Source organism: Procambarus clarkii, chromosome 30, assembly GCF_040958095.1.
Source record: "Procambarus clarkii isolate CNS0578487 chromosome 30, FALCON_Pclarkii_2.0, whole genome shotgun sequence".
Taxonomy (NCBI): Eukaryota; Metazoa; Arthropoda; class Malacostraca; order Decapoda; family Cambaridae; genus Procambarus; species Procambarus clarkii.
The window spans coordinates 25,712,317-25,736,280 of record NC_091179.1 but is presented as its reverse complement, the minus strand read 5'-3'; the positions used below and the strand labels follow the sequence as shown (position 1 = coordinate 25,736,280).

General features: G+C 50.5%; 1 protein-coding gene across 5 annotated transcripts in view; it reads right to left on the bottom strand.

The window, feature by feature from the left end:
* Positions 1-23,964, bottom strand: part of rols (rolling pebbles) — a 117,842-nt gene that overhangs the window by 36,257 nt on the left and 57,621 nt on the right. For all 5 annotated transcript variants that reach the window (XM_045754201.2, XM_069334067.1, XM_069334066.1 and 2 more), the window contains exon 2: positions 1,769-1,924. In XM_045754201.2, coding sequence (XP_045610157.2) covers positions 1,769-1,924 — 156 coding nt within the window. The remainder of the gene's footprint in view (positions 1-1,768; positions 1,925-23,964) is intronic.

The window sequence follows — 23,964 nt, the reverse complement described above, 5'->3', positions numbered from 1 at the left end:
CAGGACTGGGGTGCATGTAGAGTGCTCAGGACTGGGGTACATGTAGAGTGCTCAGGACTGGGTACATGTAGAGTGCTCAGGACTGGGTACATGTAGAGTGCTCAGGACTGCATGCACGCAGTTAGCATTAGAGGCGTTGCCGGAAACGAGAGGTGTAGCGGCAGGCACCAACATGCTCAGGCAACGCGCCCACATGTCTAGAACACAGCCGCTGATAACGTCACCCCTCACATGTTGCCACTCGCCACATGCTGATAGCGTCACCCCTCACATGTTGCCACTCGCCACATGCTGATAATTACAACATACTCAATAACCTCTTCTATAACCCAGCGAGGCGGAACATGCGTTCTTTTTTGTCCAGGTGGTTGGAAAACTGCTGAGAAAATTGTTCCATGGTCATGATGACTGGAAGACGTGAAGCTGTAGAACAGCATGATGTATACACTATACACACAGCATGACCGTAGAACACTATACACACAGCATGACCGTAGAACACTATACACACAGCATGACCGTAGAACACTATACACACAGCATGACCGTAGAACACTATACACACAGCATGATCGTAGAACACTATACACACAGCATGACCGTAGAACACTATACACACAGCATGACCATAGAACACTATACACACAGCATGACCGTAGAACACTATACACACAGCATGACCGTAGAACACTATACACACAGCATGACCATAGAACACTATACACACAGCATGACCGTAGAACACTATACACACAGCATGACCATAGAACACTATACACACAGCATGACCGTAGAACACTATACACACAGCATGACCGTAGAACACTATACACACAGCATGATCGTAGAACACTATACACACAGCATGATCGTAGAACACTATACACACAGCATGACCGTAGAACACTATACACTCAGCATGACCGTAGAACACTATACACACACAGCATGACTGTAGAACACTATACACACAGCATGACCATAGAACACTATACACACAGCATGATCGCAGAACACTATACACACAGCATGATCGCAGAACACTATACACACAGCATGACCATAGAACACTATACACACAGCATGATCGAAGAACACTATACACACACAGCATGATCGCAGAACACTATACACACAGCATGATCGCAGAACACTATACACACAGCATGATCGTAGAACACTATACACACAGCATGATCGTAGAACACTATACACTCAGCATGATCGTAGAACACTATACAAACAGCATGACTGTAGAACACTATACACACAGCATGATTGTAGAACACTATACACACAGCATGATCGTAGAACACTATACACTCAGCATGACCATAGAACACTATACACACAGCATGATCGTAGAACACTCTAAGCACCTGACACGTTATTCCTGACACACTGGTCCGTACAGTTCCACATTGGAACAATAATGTCCCTTATCCGTTATCAAAATAACGGATAACGGGAAAGTAGTGCCGGACCAGCCAGGCTGTGGTGGATATGTGGGCCTGCTGCAAGCAACAGCCTGTTGGACCAAGTTATCACAAGTCAAGCCTGGCCTCAGGCTGGGCTCGGGGGAGTAGAAGAACTCCCAGAACCCCATCAACCAGGTACCTGGTTGATGGGGTTCTGGGAGTTCTTCTACTCCCCAAGCCCGACCCGAGGCCAGGCTCGACTTGTGAGAGTTTGGTCCACCAGGCTGTTGCTTGGAGCGGCCCGCAGACTGGCCCCGAGCGGGGGCACCATGCCCCGGGTATGTACTGACCTTGAAGGGCGCATATCGGGCATGTCTCGGACTTGAAGAGGCAGGAGTAGCACCTCTCGTGGCCGCACTGGTCGATCAGCTTCCTCTTCTTGCCCTTGTCGAACGGCATCCTGCAGTTAGGGCAGATGCCTCCCTCTCGGAACTTGGCGTAGATATCTGCCGACACAACAACATTGTTACACATCCGACCAGCCACATATAAATATTGACATGTATATATGTGTGTATATCACGAAAATAAACACGTGATTAAGAATGTGACAATGTCATACCACGGAGGAAAATGAAACAGGAATTTCCTTAAGTACTTTCGTATATTAAATACATCTTCAGATGTATAAATACATCTTCATCTTCATCTTCATCTTAAATACATCTTCATCTTCAGAATATTCCTTCTGAAGATGTATTTAATATACGAAAGTACTTAAGGAAATTCCTGTTTCATTTTCCTCCGTGGTCTGACATTGTCACATGTATATATATATATATTTTATGAGTTCTGGAGAACTCCTCTTTCAGCTAAGCCCTGATGCTAGGAAAATAGTTAGAGGGATAAAAGCCCTAAATCAGAAGATAGTAAATACAGAATATGCTGTCATATTCAATGAGATATAGTTTTGCATGTATAAATAAAACTACGCATGCACGCACGCACAGTTGCTCAGTAGACGGGCTGAGTGGACAGCGCTTGGGGATCGTTGTCCTAAGGGCCCGGGTTCGATTACCGGCGAAGGCAGAAACAAATGAGCAGAGTTTGTTTCACCTGATGCCCCCCTGTTCACCTAGCAGTAAATAGGTACCCGTGGTTACATGCACGAGTGGCTGTAGGCAGCTCTATATAAACACCCTGGAAGCCATCATTACCTTACGGGCTCACCATAGCCCGTGCTACTTGAACTTCTTATTCTGAGCAGCTGAATCTAAAACAACAACAACAATCATTAGCACACAAGTTTCAGCCCCGCTCCTGTGCCAGGTAAGTCCATCACGGGCTCACCATAGCCCGTGCTACTTGCCCCGCTCCTGTGCCAGGTAAGTCCATCACGGGCTCACCATAGCCCGTGCTACTTGCAACTTTTAATTCCCAGTAGCTGAATAACCAACGAGGGTTGCTACCTTGTAGTTACCTTGTGTAGGTTTCGGGGCTTAGTGTCCCTGCGGCCCGGTCCTCGACCAGGCCTCCTCGTTGCTGGACTGGTCAGCCAGGCTGTTGGACGCATGACGTATGAATCACAGCCTGGTTGATCAAGTATTCTTTGGAGATGTTTATCAAGTTCTCACCTGAGCCACCAGGTGCTCCAGGGTTGCAACCATTAGCAACTCACCTCATCGCTCGACCCGCGACCATGCAAATGTTGACTTGTTGCATGTCATTCTAATCTTCTCCTGCTCCCCACAATTGAATAAACTAAAAAGACTAAGTGAACTAGCACGACAAGGGAGCACAAGGGAGCCGAGCGGACAGCACGCTGGACTTGTGATCCTGTGGTCCTGGGTTCGATCCCAGGCGCCGGCGAGAAACAATGGGCAGAGTTTCTTTCACCCTATGCCCCTGCTACCTGGCAGTAAAATAGGTACCTGGGTGTTAGTCAGCTGTCACGGGCTGCTCCCTGGGGGTGGAGGCCTGGTCGAGGACCGGGCCGCGGGGACACTAAAAAGCCCCGAAATCATCTCAAGATAGACCTCACCCTTTAATTGGTAACTGGGAAGCGTTCATGGCAAGTTCTGTCTCGTCTCCACTCCCTCTTCCTGAGGGAGAGTGACAGCTCCCGCCCCCCGTGATTGACAGTGACAACTCTTTCTCCTCGTGATTGACAGTGACAACTCTTTCTCCTCGTGATTGACAGTGACAACTCTTTCTCCTCGTGATTGACAGTGACAGTCTTCCTGGGCGTGTCAGGGCGACCTGTCCTCACCGTGAATGCATACCAATTTCGATGCTATCGACCACAGCCTCAACATTCTGGTGCTTTAGTGAAATCAAAAGCAGTGTAACACTGACGTTTCGCGAGAATACTGAGCATGAGGCTTGGAGAGGTTACGCTGGTTGTTTAGGTCTGTGATGATGGTTTAAGTGTTAAGTAGTCAGGTTGTTAAGGCTTCTTGAGCTTCTTGTATAACGACTCTGGGATACACAGTCTCGACTGCTCCATATCTCACAGAAATTACATTATTGTGAGAACTATCTTACAGAAACTTTAACAAGATTAAGTGTTGCTGATCAATCTTTGAGGACAGATCCTTAATTGAAAGCTAACTTGATAAGTTCTCTTCTTAATTATGAAACTCAATTAATCCTCTTAATGAAACCAAGTCACGTCACTCTGAGCACCACACACGCACACGCACACACACACACACACACACACAGTGTGTGTGTGTGTGTGCGCACACAGTATCCCTCGAGGAGGGATACCGAAACCAAAAGGTTAGCATACCGAAAGGGAAACTATGAGGGGATAAGAAAATTCCTAACAGATATAGCATGGGAAACAGAGCTCAGGGGAAAGACGGCCCAAGATATGATGGATTACATCACGCAGAAGTGCAAGGACGCAGCAAACAAGTTTGTCCCAGCCCAAAAGGAAAACAGAGAAATGAAGATGAGAAACCCATGGTTTAATCAAAGATGTAGGCTAGCTAAGCAGCAAAGTAAAAGGGCATGGAGAAACTATAGGAATAACAGGACACTGGAGAGCAGAGAAAGATACCAGAATGCCAGGAATGAATATGTCAGGATGAGAAGAGAGGCAGAAAGACAATACGAAAATGACATCGCAAGCAAGGCAAAGACTCAGCCTAAATTGTTGCATAGCCACATTAGGAGAAAAACAACAGTAAAGGAACAGGTTATGAGATTAAGGATAGGGGCGGAAGGATTCACTACAAATGACAAGGAAGTGTGTGAGGAATTGAATAAGAAATTCCAGGAGGTCTTCACCTTAGAACAAGGAGAAATTCCAGAGGTAAGTGAGGGAATAGCTAACCAGGAACCACTGGAAGAGTTTGAGATTACCAGTGGGGAAGTAAGGAAGTGTTTACTAGAGTTGGACGTGACGAAGGCTATAGGCCCAGATGGAATCTCCCCTTGGGTTCTAAAGGAAGGAGCAAGAGAACTGAGCCTACCACTCTCCATAGTGTATAACAAATCACTGGCAACAGGGGAACTGCCAGATATTTGGAAAGCAGCTAACGTAGTCCCGATATACAAGAAAGGGGATAGACAGGAGGCACTGAACTACAGGCCAGTGTCCCTAACCTGCATACCATGCAAGCTGATGGAGAAGATTGTGCGAAAAAAACTAGTGGAGCATCTGGAGCGAAGGAACTTTGTAACACAGCATCAACATGGGTTCAGGGATGGCAGGTCCTGCCTCACAGGGTTACTTGAATTCTACGACCAGGCAACAAAAATAAGGCAAGAAAGAGAAGGGTGGGCAGACTGCATATTTTTGGATTGTCAGAAAGCCTTTGATACAGTGCCACACAAGAGGCTAGTGCGAAAGTTGGAGATGCAAGCTGGAGTGAGAGGGAAGGTACTCCGGTGGATAGAGGAATACCTAAGCAACAGGAGACAACGAGTCTGTGTGAGGGGTGAGGTCTCAGATTGGCGAGACGTCACAAGTGGAGTCCCGCAGGGGTCAGTCCTTGGACCTATACTGTTTCTGGTATATGTAAATGATCTCCCAGAGGGTATAGATTCGTTCCTCTCAATGTTTGCCGACGATGCAAAAATTATGAGGAGGATTGAAACAGAGGATGATAGTAGGAGGCTACAAGATGACCTGGATAGACTGAGTGAATGGTCCAACAAATGGCTGTTGAAGTTCAACCCGAGTAAATGCAAAGTAATGAAACTAGGCAGTGGAAACAGGAGGCCAGGCACAGGATACAGAATAGGAGATGAAGTACTTAATGAAACAGACAGAGAGAAAGATCTAGGAGTTGATATCACACCAAACCTGTCTCCTGAAGCCCACATAAAGAGAATAACGTCTGCGGCATATGCGAGGCTGGCTAACATCAGAACGGCGTTCAGGAACCTGTGTAAGGAATCATTCAGAATCTTGTACACCACATATGTAAGACCAATCCTGGAGTATGCGGCCCCAGCATGGAGCCCATACCTTGTCAAGCACAAGACGAAGCTGGAAAAAGTCCAAAGGTATGCTACTAGACTAGTCCCAGAACTAAGAGGCATGAGTTATGAGGAAAGGCTGCGGGAAATGCACCTCACGACACTGGAAGACAGAAGAGTAAGGGGGGACATGATCACAACCTATAAAATCCTCAGGGGAATCGACCGGGTAAACAAGGATGAACTTTTCAACACTGGTGGGCCGCGAACAAGGGGACACAGGTGGAAGCTGAGTACCCAAATGAGCCACAGAGACGTTAGAAAGAACTTTTTCAGTGTCAGAGTAGTTAGCAAATGGAATGCATTAGGAAGTGATGTGGTGGAGGCTGACTCCATTCACAGTTTCAAATGTAGATATGATAGAGCCCAATAGGCTCAGGAATCTGTACACCAGTTGATTGACGGTTGAGAGGCGGGACCAAAGAGCCAGAGCTCAACCCCCGCAAGCACAATTAGGTGAGTACACACACACACACACACACACACACACACACACACACACACACACACACACACACACACACACACACACACACACACATACAGAATCATTCCTCTCATTGTTTGCCGATGATGCAAAAATTATGAGGAGGATTAAGACGGAGGAAGACAGTAGGAGGCTACAAGATGACCTAGACAGACTGCATGAATGGTCCAACAAATGACTACTAAAGTTCAACCCGAGTAAATGTAAGGTAATGAAACTAGGCAATGGAAAAAGGAGGCCAGACACAGGATACAGAATGGGAGATGAAGTCCTTCATGAAACAGACAGAGAGAAAGATCTAGGAGTTGATATCACACCAAACCTGTCTCCTGAAGCCCACATCAAAAGAATAACATCTGCGGCGTATGCGAGGTTGGCTAACATCAGAACAGCCTTCAGGGACCTGTGTAAGGAATCATTCAGAACCTTGTATACCACATATATAAGACCAATCCTGGAGTATGCGACCCCAGCATGGAGCCCGTACCTTGTCAAGCACAAGGCGAAGCTTGAAAAAGTTCAGAGATATGCCACTAGGCTAACCCCAGAACTAAGAGGCAGGAGTTACGAAGAAAGGCTGCGAGAAATGCACCTCACGACACTAGAAGACAGAAGAGTAAGGGGAGACATGACCACTACCTACAAAATTCTCAGTGGAATTGACAGGGTAGATAAACTGTTTAACACGGGTGATACGCGAACAAGGGGACACAGGTGGAGACTGAGTACCCAAATGAGCCACAGAGACGTTAGAAAGAACTTTTTCAGTGTCAGAGTAGTTAATTAACAGATGGAATGCATTAGGCAGTGATGTGGTGAAGGCTGACTCCACACACAGTTTCAAGTGTAGATATGATAGAGCCCAGTAGGCTCAGGAATCTGTACACCTGTTGATTGACAGTTGAGAGGCGGGACCAAAGAGACAAAGCTCAACCCCCGCAAGCACAAAACATTTGCATTCGTCGTGAAGGCTCACTTTCCACCATTCCTTGTTTACACACACACATCACAACCCATTACTGTTCAAGGCACTGATGGATGCACAGACTATTTTAGAAGCTGTTTATAAAGATCTGAGAAAAGCTCTATTATCGACGCCCCCCCCCCTCCCCCCCCGCCGAGACGCTGAGGAAGAAAACAATGCCATGAATTCTTGATGAAAGTGATATGTGATGCATGAGGTGTTTGCATGTTGGGCGAGGCAGTGAGGTGAGGCAGGGGGGCGAGGAAGGGGGGTGAGGCAGAGGGGCGAGGAAGGGGGGTGAGGCAGAGACGCGAGGCAGGGGGGCGAGGCAGGGGGGCGAGGAAGGGGGGTGAGGCAGAGGGGCGAGGAAGGGGGGTGAGGCAGAGACGCGAGGCAGGGGGGCGAGGCAGGGGGGCGAGGAAGGGGGGTGAGGCAGAGGGGCGAGGAAGGGGGGGTGAGGCAGAGACGCGAGGCAGAGGGGCGAGGAAGGGGGGTGAGGCTGAGACGCGAGGAAGGGGGGTGAGGCAGAGGGGCGAGGAAGGGGGGCGAGGCAGGGGGGCGACCTACGTGGCGGGAATATTGTGAACATGTGTGACGGGCAGCGGCCCCGCAGCACAAACACTTCTGTCCCTCCCTTGTTGCGTCTGTCATTTGTTTATAACCCTACAGCCTCGTCTGGCCTTGATGTCAGTGTCAACTCCCTAACACTCCACACACACACACACACACACACACACACACACACACACACACACACACACACACACACACACACACAGGCGGGCCGGGCCGGCGGCGGGCCGAAAGAGCAAAGCTCAACCCCCGTAAAAACACAACTAGTAAACACACACACACACACACACACACACACACACACACACACACACACACACACACACACACACACACACACACACACACTCTCTCACTCCAGGTAACTTCAGTTTCTAATTTATTTGAAAACATTTTTTTTTAACAGAGAAATTATATGTATGGCACATTTGCAGGTCATGGCTGCTCTCTCTTGTTTAAACCAACATTAACCAGGAAACACCCTGAATATATCAGGTGATTGATACCAGCAGCCATATACGGAGGCCTCGCCTCGCTTATGTATAGTAGTGGGACTTGAGTTAAGAGGGCGAGGCCCTCAGGGAGGCAGCTCTCACATACACCTTTCTCCAGCGAGCAGCTCTGAGAGCGTGTGTCCCTAGCCCCTATACCCATGACTGTCGTCCCTCAGATTATATTGAGATTCCCGCGGCTGGCGACGAGGAAGAGGGAGATTGGTAGATACTTTCCCCCAAACTCTCATGGGCTTGGAATCCAGGCCCCAGACCTGACGTCCAGAGTCTATAATTTCTGTCAGACTATCCCACCATGAAGGATTACAAGAGCGCACCCAGTTTAAATCCAAATGCCTAGTTTATAGAGGTCTTAATCCTATATCCCCAGCCACACACATATCGAAGACGGGTCATTAAGACCACTTTGTGACGAAGAGGCCACAAGTTCCACCCCCTCCTGGCTAGGGGCTGAGCAGGGACTAGTACAGCGTGACGGGGGAGGGAATGATCATCATTGGGGAAGAGCGGACAACTCCTGAACGCCAACAGCATGAGGCCAAGGGTCACATCAGCCTGGATTAAGACGGGAGGTGGCCGCCAACTTCCTAACTCTACATCTCAGGTGGTGGTGGTCGCCCACGCACCACCTGAAGCAAGGGACTGCGACCATCTACAGACACAAGGCCACCACCACCACCACAACCGCCGCCGCCGCCGCCACTCCCACACAGTACTGACGCTTATATTTGTAGTCTTCGTCAACGAAATTACATACATGCATCACCTTGCTTATGTTGCACTGAACAGTTCACTATTCATGTGTAGTAATGTGGCCAGGAAATGTAAGTGGTGATACTTGCAAGGTTAGTGCTTGCAACTCTAGCAATGAGCGGTCCATGGCCCGCCAAGGTCAGTGTTGTAAAGGAGGACTTGTGTGTGTGTGTGTGTTCCACACAACAGTAAACCTAGAGCAACAACAAACATATTCCTTGCTCAAACCAGTTCTAGAAACACTCGGTAATCAAGGTAGGCATGACTGCTCGATGAGTGTGGGGGAGTTGGTTTAGTGTTGGCCTTAAGGCCTATCAACCTTGAACAAATGAACAAATCCACAAGGGCCGTGATGAGGGCTCGAACCTACGTCCGAGAGGATGTAGGTTCAAACGTAGGACGAGAGGAAAGATATCTATCAACCTTGGCAGCATTAAGGGCTAAACAACAGCTTATTGACTAACCCGTAAGTGTAATTTAATTCTGAACATAGTAGAGGAGTGAAGTGCACTCTCAGTAACATGCGCCTCTCCGTGTGTATTATGGCACGTAACCCTCCAGTTGCCTCCCAAGAAGTTACGGGCTGTTCATTCCCGTGCCACCTCTTGGGTGGCTTAATCTTCACCAATCAATCACTCCCAGGAAGGGTACCGCTCCTGTGCCAGGTAAGTTACGGGCTCACCATAGCCCGTGCTACTTGGAACTTGTTCCGAGTAGCTGAATCTATAACAACAACAACATGCCAGGAGGTGATGCTGTACTGTTGTGTGGAAGACGGGCGCCGGCCGCCAGCAGCCAAGAAGCACCAAGCCTCTACCATAAAGCTCTATACTTACACACTATGACTGTGATGGATCACTCGACTACGTATGGAAGTTAACCATCGGCTCTTCACCCTACCATCAGCAACAACCTCTGACCTCCAAGACAAATCTGGGCTGATGACTTTAATGAAACGATGAATCAACTTTCATAAGGTTGGATCGCTGATACTCCAGCATGTTTTGCCCGTTGGGATATGATATATTACAGATAATAACTACAGCTTCCACAGATAGACAAGATTAGCTTCCCAAGTTGGTGAGTTAGACAAGTGCCCAACCGTTCTCCACTTACTCACGCCCCTCCCCCCTAGTGCTATACTTTTGACACTAAAATCAATTCCCGACCAATCATAGCCTAGGGCTCTCAACCCTAGCCCCGTCCACACCCACGGCCAACCTATCCACCATGTTCCCTCCTGCGACGTGCACATCTAAAGCCCCTCCTACGCCCAACACCCACCCACGCCCATACGTCCACAAAGCGGCGAGGCTGCAGGCTGCGGTGCAGCTGGGGAAGCAGAGAAGTTAACCTGTTTGACAGAGCAGTGACCCCGCGAGCGCCCTTGGGCCGGTCAACACGGCCAGCTCCCCAGCAGGCACTACCTGGGCCGCGCACTGTTCCTACGCACTGTTGCCGCAGGGCGCCTGACCCAGCCACCACACTCTCGGTTGTCAACTAATCCAGCTGAGCCGAGTGTTGATCGCGCTTAGTTACTGCACATTTTGCAGTGTATTAGTGATATTTAGGGGCGGAGATCTCCATTCTTAAGTCATTATTAAGAATCTAACTTACGTATTACAGCCGTAACTTGAACCTTTTGACAACCACAACACACAATCGAGTGATATAAACCATATATTTATGTTACATACAGTACAGTTGAAACTTGTCCGTATTAACCTACACTTTGACGCCTACGAGTGCCTGCAGGGTTAAGCTTCAGCTTCAAGCTCCACCTTCCCAGCATTTTATAGTATAATACAATGACTCAGCTCCTACGTTTATCTTATCTTAATCTACATTTAAAGTTGTATATTAAGATAACTTCAACCACAGTTTAGTCTCACATTTCACTCGGAGCCCTGAACTTAAACTTCTTAGTGACGTTCTTCTGTAGCGTTCAGTTTCCTTGGCCACGGCGTCACACTAAATATATATCTGAACACTTAAATTGTCCCCAGGTGGCAGTACAGGAGTAAGGTGGGAGTACTATATGTCCCATGTTTTTTATTTTTCTTATTTTGAGATATGATACCTGGTTGATACCTGGTTGATGGGGTTCTGGGAGTTCTTCTACTCCTCAAGCCCAGCCCGAGGCCAGGCTTGACTTGTGAGAGTTTGGGCTACATATACATGAATATATACAAGAGTTGTTACATTCTTGTACATACACGCACGTTGTATGTACGTTGTATGTACGTTGGCATACACGCACGTCATAAAAGGTTGGCCAAATCATTAGACAGATGTGAGAGAGGTAACGGAGGCTTCGTGAGGACGAGGCCGGCCAGCCTGAGGCCGCTCTTGCTGCTGCTGCTGCTCAGGTCGGTCCACACTAGCGTGAGGCCACCACAAATACCCAACATTAATCATTAATGCCCTTGAGCAAGGAAGATGTGTAGAGCGGCAGGTTTGCTTACCTTGGACTCAAAAACTCTCCACAATTGCACGTTTCAGCCCCGCTCACTGAAGCACACCATCTCAGGCTAGGTGTTTTGACGCCACGAAATTGCTTCAGATAATCATTTTTCCAGTACAAAGAAGGCGTTGATCGTATTGTTTTTTCTTCATATTACTTTTCTATTCACCTGTCGTGCCAAGGAAGATTACGTCGCCCTCGGCGTTTGGACCAAGACTGTCCGTTTCCTGTCCATCACAGCTCTCTTTCCAGCCTTGACTCACGTTAATATTAATGCCTAAAATATTGATCTCTCATCTAACGTCTTACTCGGTCGCTATTCACACTAATGATAAATGTGATAATAACAGAAGACAAGAAATACACCGGTTATGTTAAGATGGCTATTCAAGAAAGGAAAGAGTGAGGGAGGCCGCGGTGCAAGGAATAGGACGCGGGATGAGTCACTGGCGTGGCGGGAAAGGTGGGCCGGGTGGCGGGCTCCTTGGTGGCAGGGTCACTGCCCATTATGCTGCCGACCATTACCTTTATTTCTCGAAAAGTTATATACGAATTACAGTTTGAAAATCATTCTCCAGAGCACTGTTACAGCCCCGTTCGTGTGCCAGGTAAGTTCACTACAGGCTCACCATAGCCTGTGCTACTTGCCGCGCCTGTGCCAGGTAAGTCCACTACGGGCTCACCATAGCCCGTGCTACTTGCCCCGCTCCTGTGCCAGGTAAGTCCACTACGGGCTCACCATAGCCCATGCTACTTGCAACTTTTGTTCCCAGTAGCTGAATCTAAGACAACAACAAACAACATTCGAAATAAAATTCATCTGAAGGCAGCAACACATACTGTGTTGCTTGAAACCTGCACCAGTAGGCAGTGTGGATGAACGCGTCTTGACGATACGGGTCTAAACTCCCACAAGAACAAGATTATTCTCGCCCACCTGACTATCAGCACCCACTGACGACAGCTTCCTACAGGAGGACACCTTGTGGTGGTCGTCAGGGCTCACCCTGAAGGACACCTTGTGCTGGTGGTGGTGGCCAGGGCTCACCCTGAAGGACACCTTGTGCTGCTCGTGGTCGCCAGGGCTCACCCTGAAGGACACCTTGTGCTGGTGACCAGGGCTCACCCTGAAGGACACCTTGTGCTGGTGGTGGTCGTCAGGGTTCCCTGGATCACCTAGCCCTCAGGCACCGTCCGCCTTCTCCACCAAATTACCGCCCTGTCCACCGCCTCCCGGACTGCACCTTTCCTCTACCAACGTCCAACCATCCGCCAGTCTGCCGTCCCTCGCCCCGAGAGACGGTAGACGCTGAATTGTTATATTTCGTTCAGTAATTATAACACACCTTCGATGTTCTGCCTGTCTGCCTATCCATATAAACCCCCACTCCCTGCCTATCCTACCCACTCTCAGCTTCCTTATTTTTTCATTATCCCCAACTCTCCATCCTTTCTACCTGCAGCCTTACTTAGCCCTCCATCCTACTTAATCCCCTCTCTCCACGCCTTGCCTGTCCCTGCGTACTATCCATTTCCCAACCTCAACTCTCACATCGCCTACAGCGATGTGAAAATGACAAATCTTACATCCAGCTTGAGATGAGACACAAAACATTTTCTCCCGATTCCATCTCCACAAGTTAAAGGTCAGCGAAGTCAAATTAACTTGGCTTCAGTTCTTGCCGACACACAAGTCATCGCCTAAATTCACAAAAATGAAATTGTTCAAAATCTTCTCTAAGTATCCTAAGTTGGTCTCGTGTTGGTGGTGGAGGCCTGGTCGACGACCGGGCCCCGAAATCACCTCAAGATAAGGTACACACTGTATATAGGATTGCATTGCCTGCAACCATACCTGTTCACCCAACATCAACTGGGGGACCTGGGAAGAAACTTGCAGGGGTAAGACTTACCATGAGCTCTGAGCCTGATAACACGAGTCAAAATGCATGTATACTCATCTACCCACCAGTGTAAGATGTCTCTTGCTTGCTTACTTTATAACCGTGTACCATAACGTTAGCTAAAGTACTAGAATTTGATCAATATCTTTGTATCTTAACCACAAATCTCACACAAATGTAACATTTGTGGCAAGCTCACAAATAAAAAATTGCTGACCAATAAAACATTGGGTTCCATTTCCTGAACCCATCATGTGACTGACCTTTTCGCCACCGACCACAGAATGGGTACGGGGTCCGCCACCGACCACAGAATAGGTACGGGGTCCGCCACCGACCACAGAATAGGTACGGGGTCCGCCACCGAACACAGAATAAGTACGGGGTCCGCCACCGACCACAGAATGGGTATGGGGTCCGCCACCGACCACAGAATAGGTACGGGGTCCGTCACCGACCACAGAATAGGTACGGGGTCCGCCACCGAACACAGAATAAGTACGGGGTCCGCCACCGACCACAGAATAGGTACGGGGTCCGCCACCGACCACAGAATAGGTACGGGGTCCGCCACCGACCACAGAATAGGTACGGGGTCCGCCACCGACCACAGAATAGGTACGGGGTCCGCCACCGACCACAGAATGGGTACGGGGTCCGCCACCGACCACAGAATGAATACGGGGTCCGCCACCGACCACAGAATAGGTACGGGGTCCGCCACCGACCACAGAATGGGTACGGGGTCCGCCACCGACCACAGAATGGGTACGGGGTCCGCCACCGACCACAGAATGGGTACGGGGTCCGCCACCGACCACAGAATGGGTACGGGGTCCGCCACCGACCACAGAATGGGTACGGGGTCCGCCACCGACCACAGAATAGGTACGGGGTCCGCCACCGACCACAGAATAGGTACGGGGTCCGCCACCGACCACAGAATGGGTACGGGGTCCGCCACCGACCACAGAATAGGTACGGGGTCCGCCACCGACCACAGAATAGGTACGGGGTCCGCCACCGACCACAGAATAGGTACGGGGTCCGCCACCGACCACAGAATGGGTACGGGGTCCGCCACCGACCACAGAATAGGTACGGGGTCCGCCACCGACCACAGAATGGGTACGGGGTCCGCCACCGACCACAGAATAGGTACGGGGTCCGTCACCGACCACAGAATAGGTACGGGGTCCGCCACCGAACACAGAATAAGTACGGGGTCCGCCACCGACCACAGAATGGGTATGGGGTCCGCCACCGACCACAGAATAGGTACGGGGTCCGTCACCGACCACAGAATAGGTACGAGGTCCGCCACCGACCACAGAATAGGTACGGGGTCAGTCACCGACCACAGAATAGGTACGGGGTCCGTCACCGACCACAGAATAGGTATGGGGTCCTTCACCGACCACAGAATAGGTACGGGGTCCGCCACCGACCACAAGATCATTATGGGGTCCACTACCACTCACCGGATGAGAATAAGGTGCATAATAGATGAAGTAAACTAGCAAGCAGCGAACAGGTAGGAAGGAGGGTTGGGGGACGAGGGTCGAGGACGGGGGACGAGGGTCGAGGACCGTGTTTACAGCACCAGGCGCCCACCTCAACACCGATACAACGACGATAACATCCACTTCCTTCAGCACACTGCTGCTAATCCTTACCTCTCACGCCAGAGACACTGTCTCCCACGCCAGGGGTACTGTCATTCACGCCAGGGGCACTGTCTCCCACGCCAGGGGTACTGTCATTCACGCCAGAGACACTGTTTCCCACGCCAGGGGTACTGTCATTCACGCCAGGGGCACTGTCTCCCACGCCAGGGGTACTGTCATTCACGCCAGGGGCACTGTATCCCACGCCAGGGGTACCGTCTCCCACGCCAGGGGTACTGTCATTCACGCCAGGGGCACTGTATCCCACGCCAGGGGTACTGTCATTCACGCCAGGGGCACTGTCTCCCACGCCAGGGGTACTGTCATTCACGCCAGGGGCACTGTCTCCCACGCCAGGGGTACTGTCATTCACGCCAGGGGCACTGTATCCCACGCCAGGGGTACCGTCTCCCACGCCAGGGGTACTGTCATTCACGCCAGGGGCACTGTCATTCACGCCAGGGGCACTGTATCCCACGCCAGGGGTACTGTCATTCACGCCAGGGGCACTGTATCCCACGCCAGGGGTACTGTCATTCACGCCAGGGGCACTGTATCCCACGCCAGGGGTACCGTCTCCCACGCCAGGGGTACTGTCATTCACGCCAGGGGCACTGTATCTCACCCCAGGGGTACTGTCATTCACGCCAGGGGCACTGTCTCCCACGCCAGGGGTACTGTCATTCACGCCAGGGGCACTGTCTCCCACGCCAGGGGTACTGTCATTCACGCCAGGGGCACTGTCTCCCACGCCAGGGGTACTGTCATTCACGCCAGGGGCACTATCCCACGCCAGGGGTACTGTCATTCACGCCAGGGGCACTGTCTCCCACGCCAGGGGTACTGTCTCCCACGCCAGGTGCACTGTCTCCCACGCCAGGGGCACTGTCATAAGCAACACAGGGCAGGTCAACACGGTATTAAACAGGAAGATCTTGCCTCTCGCAACTGATGACTGCGACCAACAGACAACAACAGCGCGCCAAAATGTAAATGTTGTACACACACATTTTGGAACAGCACAAGATAAATGTGACCATGAAATAACAGCCCGTGAAATAGGTCAAGTGGGAGAGGTAGATTTGTTTTATTGTCTATGTAACAGGTTACAAAGAGCGCAGCAAATCAATTCCAGCCTGAGAGGAAGAAGCAGGCAGCTTGCTACCCACAATGTCTGGGTCTCACGCCGCTATAGTCTTCCTCGTCCATATCAAGGACAGGAATACGAGCCATGGTTGAAAGCTGCACTTCGCTGACGACACCAAACTAAGTGCGAGAATTGCCTCGGGGGTAGACAGATGTAGGGAAAATTGCAAATATTGACAAGGTCTTTCAATAAGCGACGGAAAACAGTATGACGTTCATTTGTGACACAAATCCAATTATTTCGGCCCAGGAAAACAAGAAATTTCACATGAATACATGACACAAGACACAGTCAGATCTCCTTAAAGGATGACGCAGCCAAGACCAGGGCCTTAGAATAATAACTCAGAAAACCTAACATTTAGAGAAGAGAAAAGCAAACATTGCAACATGCCCGGAAAATGACAGGGAGGATAATGAGGAGATTCAGAACACGGTAGACCGCACCAATTACGGTAAGCTCCGGGAGCACTGGTGCTATCTCGTACGGAATAGTGTTCGCTTCTTGGGGAAAATATGGCTCGACTGCAGAGCTGGATAATGTACAGAGAGCCTCCACGCACGCACAGAATCAGTGAAGACTGGAACAGACTCACTCAAACTGAATGCATTAAAAGGCCATTCCCATAATATAGAAATGGAAATACTGGAAGGTCAGGTTCCAAACTTTGCACAATTTGGAACCTTTACAATGTATTGGAGTGAGAGATAAGGTAGTAAGTGTAAAATAAACAAATCAAATGAAAAGTCTGGGTGCCGTAGGAACAATAAGAGAAGGCACCCGCCCGCTGCTGTCACCCACCCACCATCAAGTGACTGGTAAGCTTCCACCACACAACCTCATGGTACCTCATGGTACCTCATGGTACCTCATGGTACTTCATGGTACCTCATGGTACTTCATGGTACCTCATGGTACTTCATGGTAACTCGCCACTGTACGCTAATGCTCAGTTGTCTTCTTCGTCACTGTTCACCTTCATCACGCCTTGATAACATCCTCGTGTGGCCAGCTGTTACTGACTCCAGCGGTGGCCTGTGTGGCCAGCTGTTACTGACTCCAGCGGTGTCTCGTGTGGCCAGCTGTTACTGACTCCAGCGGTGTCTCGTGTGGCCAGCTGTTACTGACTCCAGCGGTGGCCTGTGTGGCCAGCTGTTAATGACTCCAGCTGTGGCCTGTGTGGCCAGCTGTTAATGACTCCAGCTGTGGCCTGTGTGGCCAGCTGTTACTGACTCCAGCGGTGGCCTGTGTGGCCAGCTGTTACTGACTCCAGCGGTGGCCTGTGTGGCCAGCTGTTACTGACTCCAGCTGTGGCCTGTGTGGCCAGCTGTTAGTGCAAAGTTTATCTTTTCTGTTGAAAGCCAAAAGCTGGTTTGGTAAGGGTGAACAAGCATCAGAAAGAGGCATCAATACAAGTTTACAAGAATGCAAAGTAGACAATCTTCCAGGTTTCTGCTGACAGAAAATCCTTCCGCTATGCAGCTTTACTCTAGCGAGCAGACCAGCCCAATGCAAGCACATGCCCGCCCATCAGCAGGCGGGCACAGCACTGCTCGTTCTTCAGCAGGCGGGCACAGCACTGCCCGCCCATCAGCAGGCGGGCACAGCACTGCCCGCTCTTCAGCAGGTGGGCACAGCACTGCCCGCTCTTCAGCAGGTGGGCACGGCACTGCCCCGCTCTCCTGCATTGACCGGTCTTGTGGTACGCCTCAAGCAGTAGTAAGTTTTTGCATCCAAGCATACCCACAACCCCAGTAGTGTCTGGAGAATATGTAGGAATGCTGGGGCTTCCTCCGCGCCTGCCCAGCGAGCGAGCGGGCGCGAGCAGCAGCAGAGAGCGGGCGGAGGGGGGCACTAAGTTATATTCCTGCTGCACAACGGGTACTCAACCTACAATTTATTATGTATCTGGTTTTAAAACGGCGTCAATATCTTTAATACTTCCATCTCACAACAAAATATATTACAAGATATCACGGAATATTTTTTCTTGTTTACAAGATAAATAATAATATATATATATATATAATGTACAAGATAAATATAATGTATAATATATACAGTTGCTGCATTCTTGATTTAATTTGACGATAATGACCGAACCATTATTTGTTTTTTGTTGCAGTTCTTAAGTACAGCAATATATTTCTCCGTTCAAGATGTGAGGGTGAAGGTAGACCTTGTTGGAGGAGGAGGTGGTGAGGTGCCTCGTGGGTCTGGCAGCGAGGACCCGCGGGACAGGTGATCATACTGCAGCCCGTCCTCCTAAGTTTTCCCAGCGTCAAGAAAAAAAGTCAATGTATAGTGGTCTCTCCTAACCTACCAGAGGACCCAAAACAGAAAACGGGACAGTACGTCACAAACGTCACTTTCGCCAGCGGCTTCCATCTTCTAGTAGGTCAATTTTTGGCCGTATGTAACGCATACGAGCGAAAAGCGACGTTCTTTGTAAGAAGGCATGTTATAGGAGGACAGGTTGTAAGAGGACAGGTTGGCAATTTACTCTGGCAAGTCTACGTCAAATACGTCAAATACTCTGGCAATTTGACGTTTGGCGAACGCAACAAGAGAACGCACCACCAGCCGGGATAATCCGGCCACTCTTAATTTCTCAACAAATTGAAAAAAGGTGTTGTTGTCGTGATTGGATTCTTAAGCGGCGCTCCTGTAAATCCAAATGTAACTCCGTTAAAAAAATTATTTTAGATTTTATTGTAAACGAATGTAGGAACCCTGTGTGGTGAAGGACGTTCTCAAGCCTTCGTCGCCGCCCGCCAGCGTCAAGGTGCGTCGCTGCCGGCCAGCGTCAAGGTGCGTCGCTGCCGTCCAGCGTCAAGGTGCGTCGCTGCCGACCAGCGTCAAGGTGCGTCGCTGCCGGCCAGCGTCAAGGTGCGTCGCTGCCGGCCAGCGTCAAGGTGCGTCGCTGCCAGCCAGCGTCAAGGTGCGTCGCTGCCGACCAGCGTCAAGGTGCGTCGCTGCCGGCCAGCGGAGGGTACAATGTTATGATCGCCTGCATTGCCAGGTTAAGCATTCCGGCTTCATGTGTGTGTATTGAGTGCCTGATGTTTGGCTTTGAGATGTGTAGACAATGAGAGCAGAAGAACAACCTAGACTGTACCTGGATGAGGTTCTGAGAGTTCTATATACTCCCCCAGCCCGGCCCAGAACCAGGCCAGCACTCTCACAATCCGCTCCAGGTAACGGTAGAACTTAACTAGTCTGGCAAGCGAAGGACAATTTCCTGTTGCTGTCTGAGGGCACCACAGGTGACGGAGGTTCCCACGCGGACACCCAGGCGGGAGTGTGGGAGGAGGGAGCAGACAGGAGGAGCAGGTGACGGGGTTCCCACGCACCGCACCAGGCCAATGAGGGCTCGCGGGGGCGTCTCAGCAACAATACTAAGACATCATTTACATCAGCATGTGGTGGTGGTGACGTCTGAGGCAGCGGGGAGTGTGGGTGTAAGTGGCTGGAGCCGGAACCAAGCACTCAACCAGAGTGGATTTGTGGAATGAGGAGGCGGGAGGTGTTCATGAGCGGTGTGGGGTGAGGCAGGGGTGAGGGGTGAGGCAGGGGTGAGGGGTGAGGCAGGGGTGAGGGGTGAGGCAGGGGTGTGGGGTGAGGCAGGGGTGTGGGGTGAGGCAGGGGTGAGGGGTGAGGCAGAGGTGTGGGGTGAGGCAGGGCTGAGGCTGGGGTGAGGCAGGGAGAGGCAGGTGTGGCCTGGAGCCGCTGGTGTGGAGGTGTGAGGAGCAGGTGTGTGGTCGTTTGAACATGAGAGATGTAGGGTAAGAACAGCAGGTGGTGTATGGGACTTCTCCAGGTGTAGTCCCAGTGGTCCTACCTCATCCCAGTGGTCCCACCTCATCCCAGCAGAAGATGAGGTGTGAGGAAGACAGAGGTAGTGGCTGTAGTGGAGGTACTGACCACGATAATGGCCGCCTCACAGCTCATCAATACATGCGACTTCCACCATTATTCGAACTTAAATTCTTTATTTGGCTTATGGACAGGATATCATATAGGCTTATAACACGCAGGTTCGATCCCGTTTAACAGCTTCATTATTTTCTCACAGATACGGTCTAGTGACTTCAGTGAGCATATATAGGATGAAGCACAGGTCACCCTTCGCTTCCCAGGACATATTTGGAAAAAGTATGACATGGAATACTAATATATATATGCTTTGTGCAGTAAGTATGAGCATTATACACATGTCTCGTGCAACACCTGGTGCAGGTGTGGTTCCTGGCCACACCTGCCTCCCTCCCCCCTACCCCAGCTGTTCAACACCCTCCCAGCAAGCATTAGAAATATTGCCGGAACAAAGGTGGATGTATTCAAGAGGCACTTAGATAATTTCCTAAATAAGTGCCAGATCAAGCAGGCTGTAGTGGATATGTGGGCCTACGGGTAAATCCAAGCAACAGCCTGTTGGATCAAGTTATCACAAGTCGAGCCTGGGCTCATACCTAGCGTATACCTAGAGAGTATTTCGAGAGTTGTTCTACTTCCCGAGCCCGGCCAAAGGCCAGACTCGACTTGTGATAACTTGGTCCAATAAATTGGAGCGACCTGCAGGCCCACATATACACTACAGCCTGGTTGGTCAGTCACTTCTTGCAATAACTTATCTAGGCGCCTCTTGCATACATCCACCTTTGTTCCGGTAATATTTGTAACGCTCGCTGGGAGGGTGTTGAACAGCTGTGGACCTCTGATGTTTATACAGTGTTCTCTGATTGTGCCTATGGCACCTCTACTCCTCACTGGTTCTATTCTGCATTTCCTTCAGTATCTTTCGCTCCAATATGTTGTTATTCTACTGTGCTAATTTGGGACCTGGCCCTCCAGTATCTTCCATGTATATATTATTTGATACCTTTCTCGTCTCCTTTCCAGAGAGTACATTCTGAGAGCTTTGAGACGGTCCCAATAATTCAGATGTTTTATCGTGTCTATGCGTGCCGTATATGTTATCTGTATTTCCTCTAATTCAGAGAACAGCACCAGTGATTTAAATAGTATTAGCACTGCTGTGGGGTCCTGTGATTTGAACGTTCTCATAATCCATCCTATCATTTTCCTGGCCGCCGCCGCTATATTTGCTCGGTTATGTTCACTAAATGTCAGGTCGTCAGACATCATAATTCCCAGATCAAGGTGCTGGGCCGGGGTCGGCAAGCAGAACTCCTGAGTCCCTCTCCAGGTAAGCTACAGGTAAACAAGTATGAACAATTTACAAATATCTCGTGCAACAATATGGACATTATACATGTGTCTCCTGCAGCAAAGTATGGACATTATACATATGGTCCCTGCAACAAGTATGAACACACCTGAAAGTACAATATTTAGCATCTAAGATAACCATGGAAGGAGCCAGCTTAAGATCTTGCAAGCTACAGGCAGTTGCTTGGAGCAGCTACCTGTTGTTATCACACACGATACCCTGTTATCGAAGTGTGAGGGAATCTGTGTCTTTTTTATATCACGTAAGCTAATTTCAATGGTGGTATATAATGGTAAGACAGATCATCCCAGGGACATATACTGAGAGCGAGGTCACGAGAACGTGTTGACAAACGGTCCAGAGGAAGTGAGCGAGGCGGCCTCCACCACTGCCGGTAATACTGCCAGCAAAAACAGCAGCAGTGGGAGCATTAGATACCTGGTTGATGGGGTTCTGGGAGTCCTCCTGCTCCCCCAGCCCGGCCCGAGGCCACGGCTTGGGGAGTAGAAGACGTATATGTTCCAGATGACAAAAGCTCCAGAACAGCAGACAGCAGGAGCCCAACAGCGGAGACGCTAGTACGGAGGAGGCTACGTACAGGGCAGGACCAGCAGGAGAAATCCGCCCTGCTCCACCTGCTGGAGGACACATGACCCGCTCTGCTCCACCTGCTGGAGGACACATGACCCTCCCTGCTCCACCTGCTGGAGGACACATGACCCTCCCTGCTCCACCTGCTGGAGGACACATGACCCGCTCTGCTCCACCTGCTGGAGGACACATGACCCTCCCTGCTCCACCTGCTGGAGGACACATGACCCGCCCTGCTCCACCTGCTGGAGGACACATGACCCGCCCTGCTCCACCTGCTGGAGGACACATGACCCCCTCCCCTGCTCCACCTGCTGGAGGACAGATCAGCCAGGCTGTTGTGCCCAAGGACCCACCTGTCTACCTTCACTCATTATAACAAGATTACGTCCATAAGAGCGCCGCAATGTTTCATCTCGCTACGAACCGTCTACTCTCTCAAGACAATTTACTTATCTATATTTATATTTGCCAAAGGTTGGCGCTCCCGCTAACTGCCACCCACTTGACTGGCGCCACAAGACAGTGTTTACAATGCTCCGAGGCTGGCTGGGTGCGGCCTCGCATGGCACCCATTATGCCTTCTGAGTGCTGTTGTTGCTTTAGATCCAGCTACTCGGAACACAAAGGTGCAAGTAGCACGGGCTATGGTGAGCCCGTAGTGGACTTACCTGGCACAGGAGCGGGGCAAGTAGCACGGGCTATGGTGAGCCCGTAGTGGACTTACCTGGCACAGGAGCGGGGCTGGAACTGGGGTGTCCTCTGAGGTTCGCAGGATGTTTTGGTAATCTTGGACAAGTGGCGAGGCGCCAGTGCTAACCATAGAACACGGATCACGCTGTGTAAGTGTATTGGTATAACTATTGTATTTTGTGGAGAGGCTGGAGGAGGCAGAGAGCGAGGCAGAGAGCGAGGAAGAGGGCGAGGAAGAGGGCGAGGCAGAGGGCGAGGCAGAGAGCGAGGCAGAGAGAGAGGCAGAGGGCGAGGAAGAGGGCGAGGCGAAAGGGCAATGGACACCACACAGATAAACAACACAAGTACCATTCAGTCAAGAGGTGGATGGCGGAACTGCCCGCGGGGCACCGCCGCCTCTTCAACACCTCTACAATTGCACAAACACAAACATTTAGAATTTTAGCCGTTATATTTACAGCAGAAGTATACGGTATCCTGGTCAGAGACCGGGCCGCGGGGACGTTGAGCCCCGAAATCCTCGCAAGATATGCTGGTGGTTCTCCAAGATGCTGACAACAGCACCCGTAGCAACCAGTAGAGCGCCTCAAGGTGTACTGGAGCTACACAGTACACACCAAGACTCGTCCAGTACCCACACACAGCTCCAAGAGCCACACTTCACACTGCCACAGTCCTTTGCGGTCTTCTGTGGTCCTCAGCGGTCCTCAGCGGTCCTCGGCGGTCCTCTGTGGTCCTCAGCGGTCCTCTGCGGTCCTCAACGGTCCTCAACGGTCCTCTGTGGTCCTCTGCGGACCTCTTCAGTCCTCAGCGGTCCTCAGCGGTCCTCTGCGGTCCTCAGCAGTCCTCAGCGGTCGGTCATTGGCAACCCTGGAGAGTGGCTACCTGGTGGGGGTTACGAGGATCAATGTCCCTGCGGCCCGGTCTCTGACTAGGACTCCTGGTTGTTCGTCTAATCAACCAGGCTGTTGGACGCGGCAGTATGTAAATTTCGCGAGCCGCTGCCATTTTCAAGTACGATGATTTCTGGCCTTTGGTAAAGTATACGTCAAAATGCGGCGTTCAAG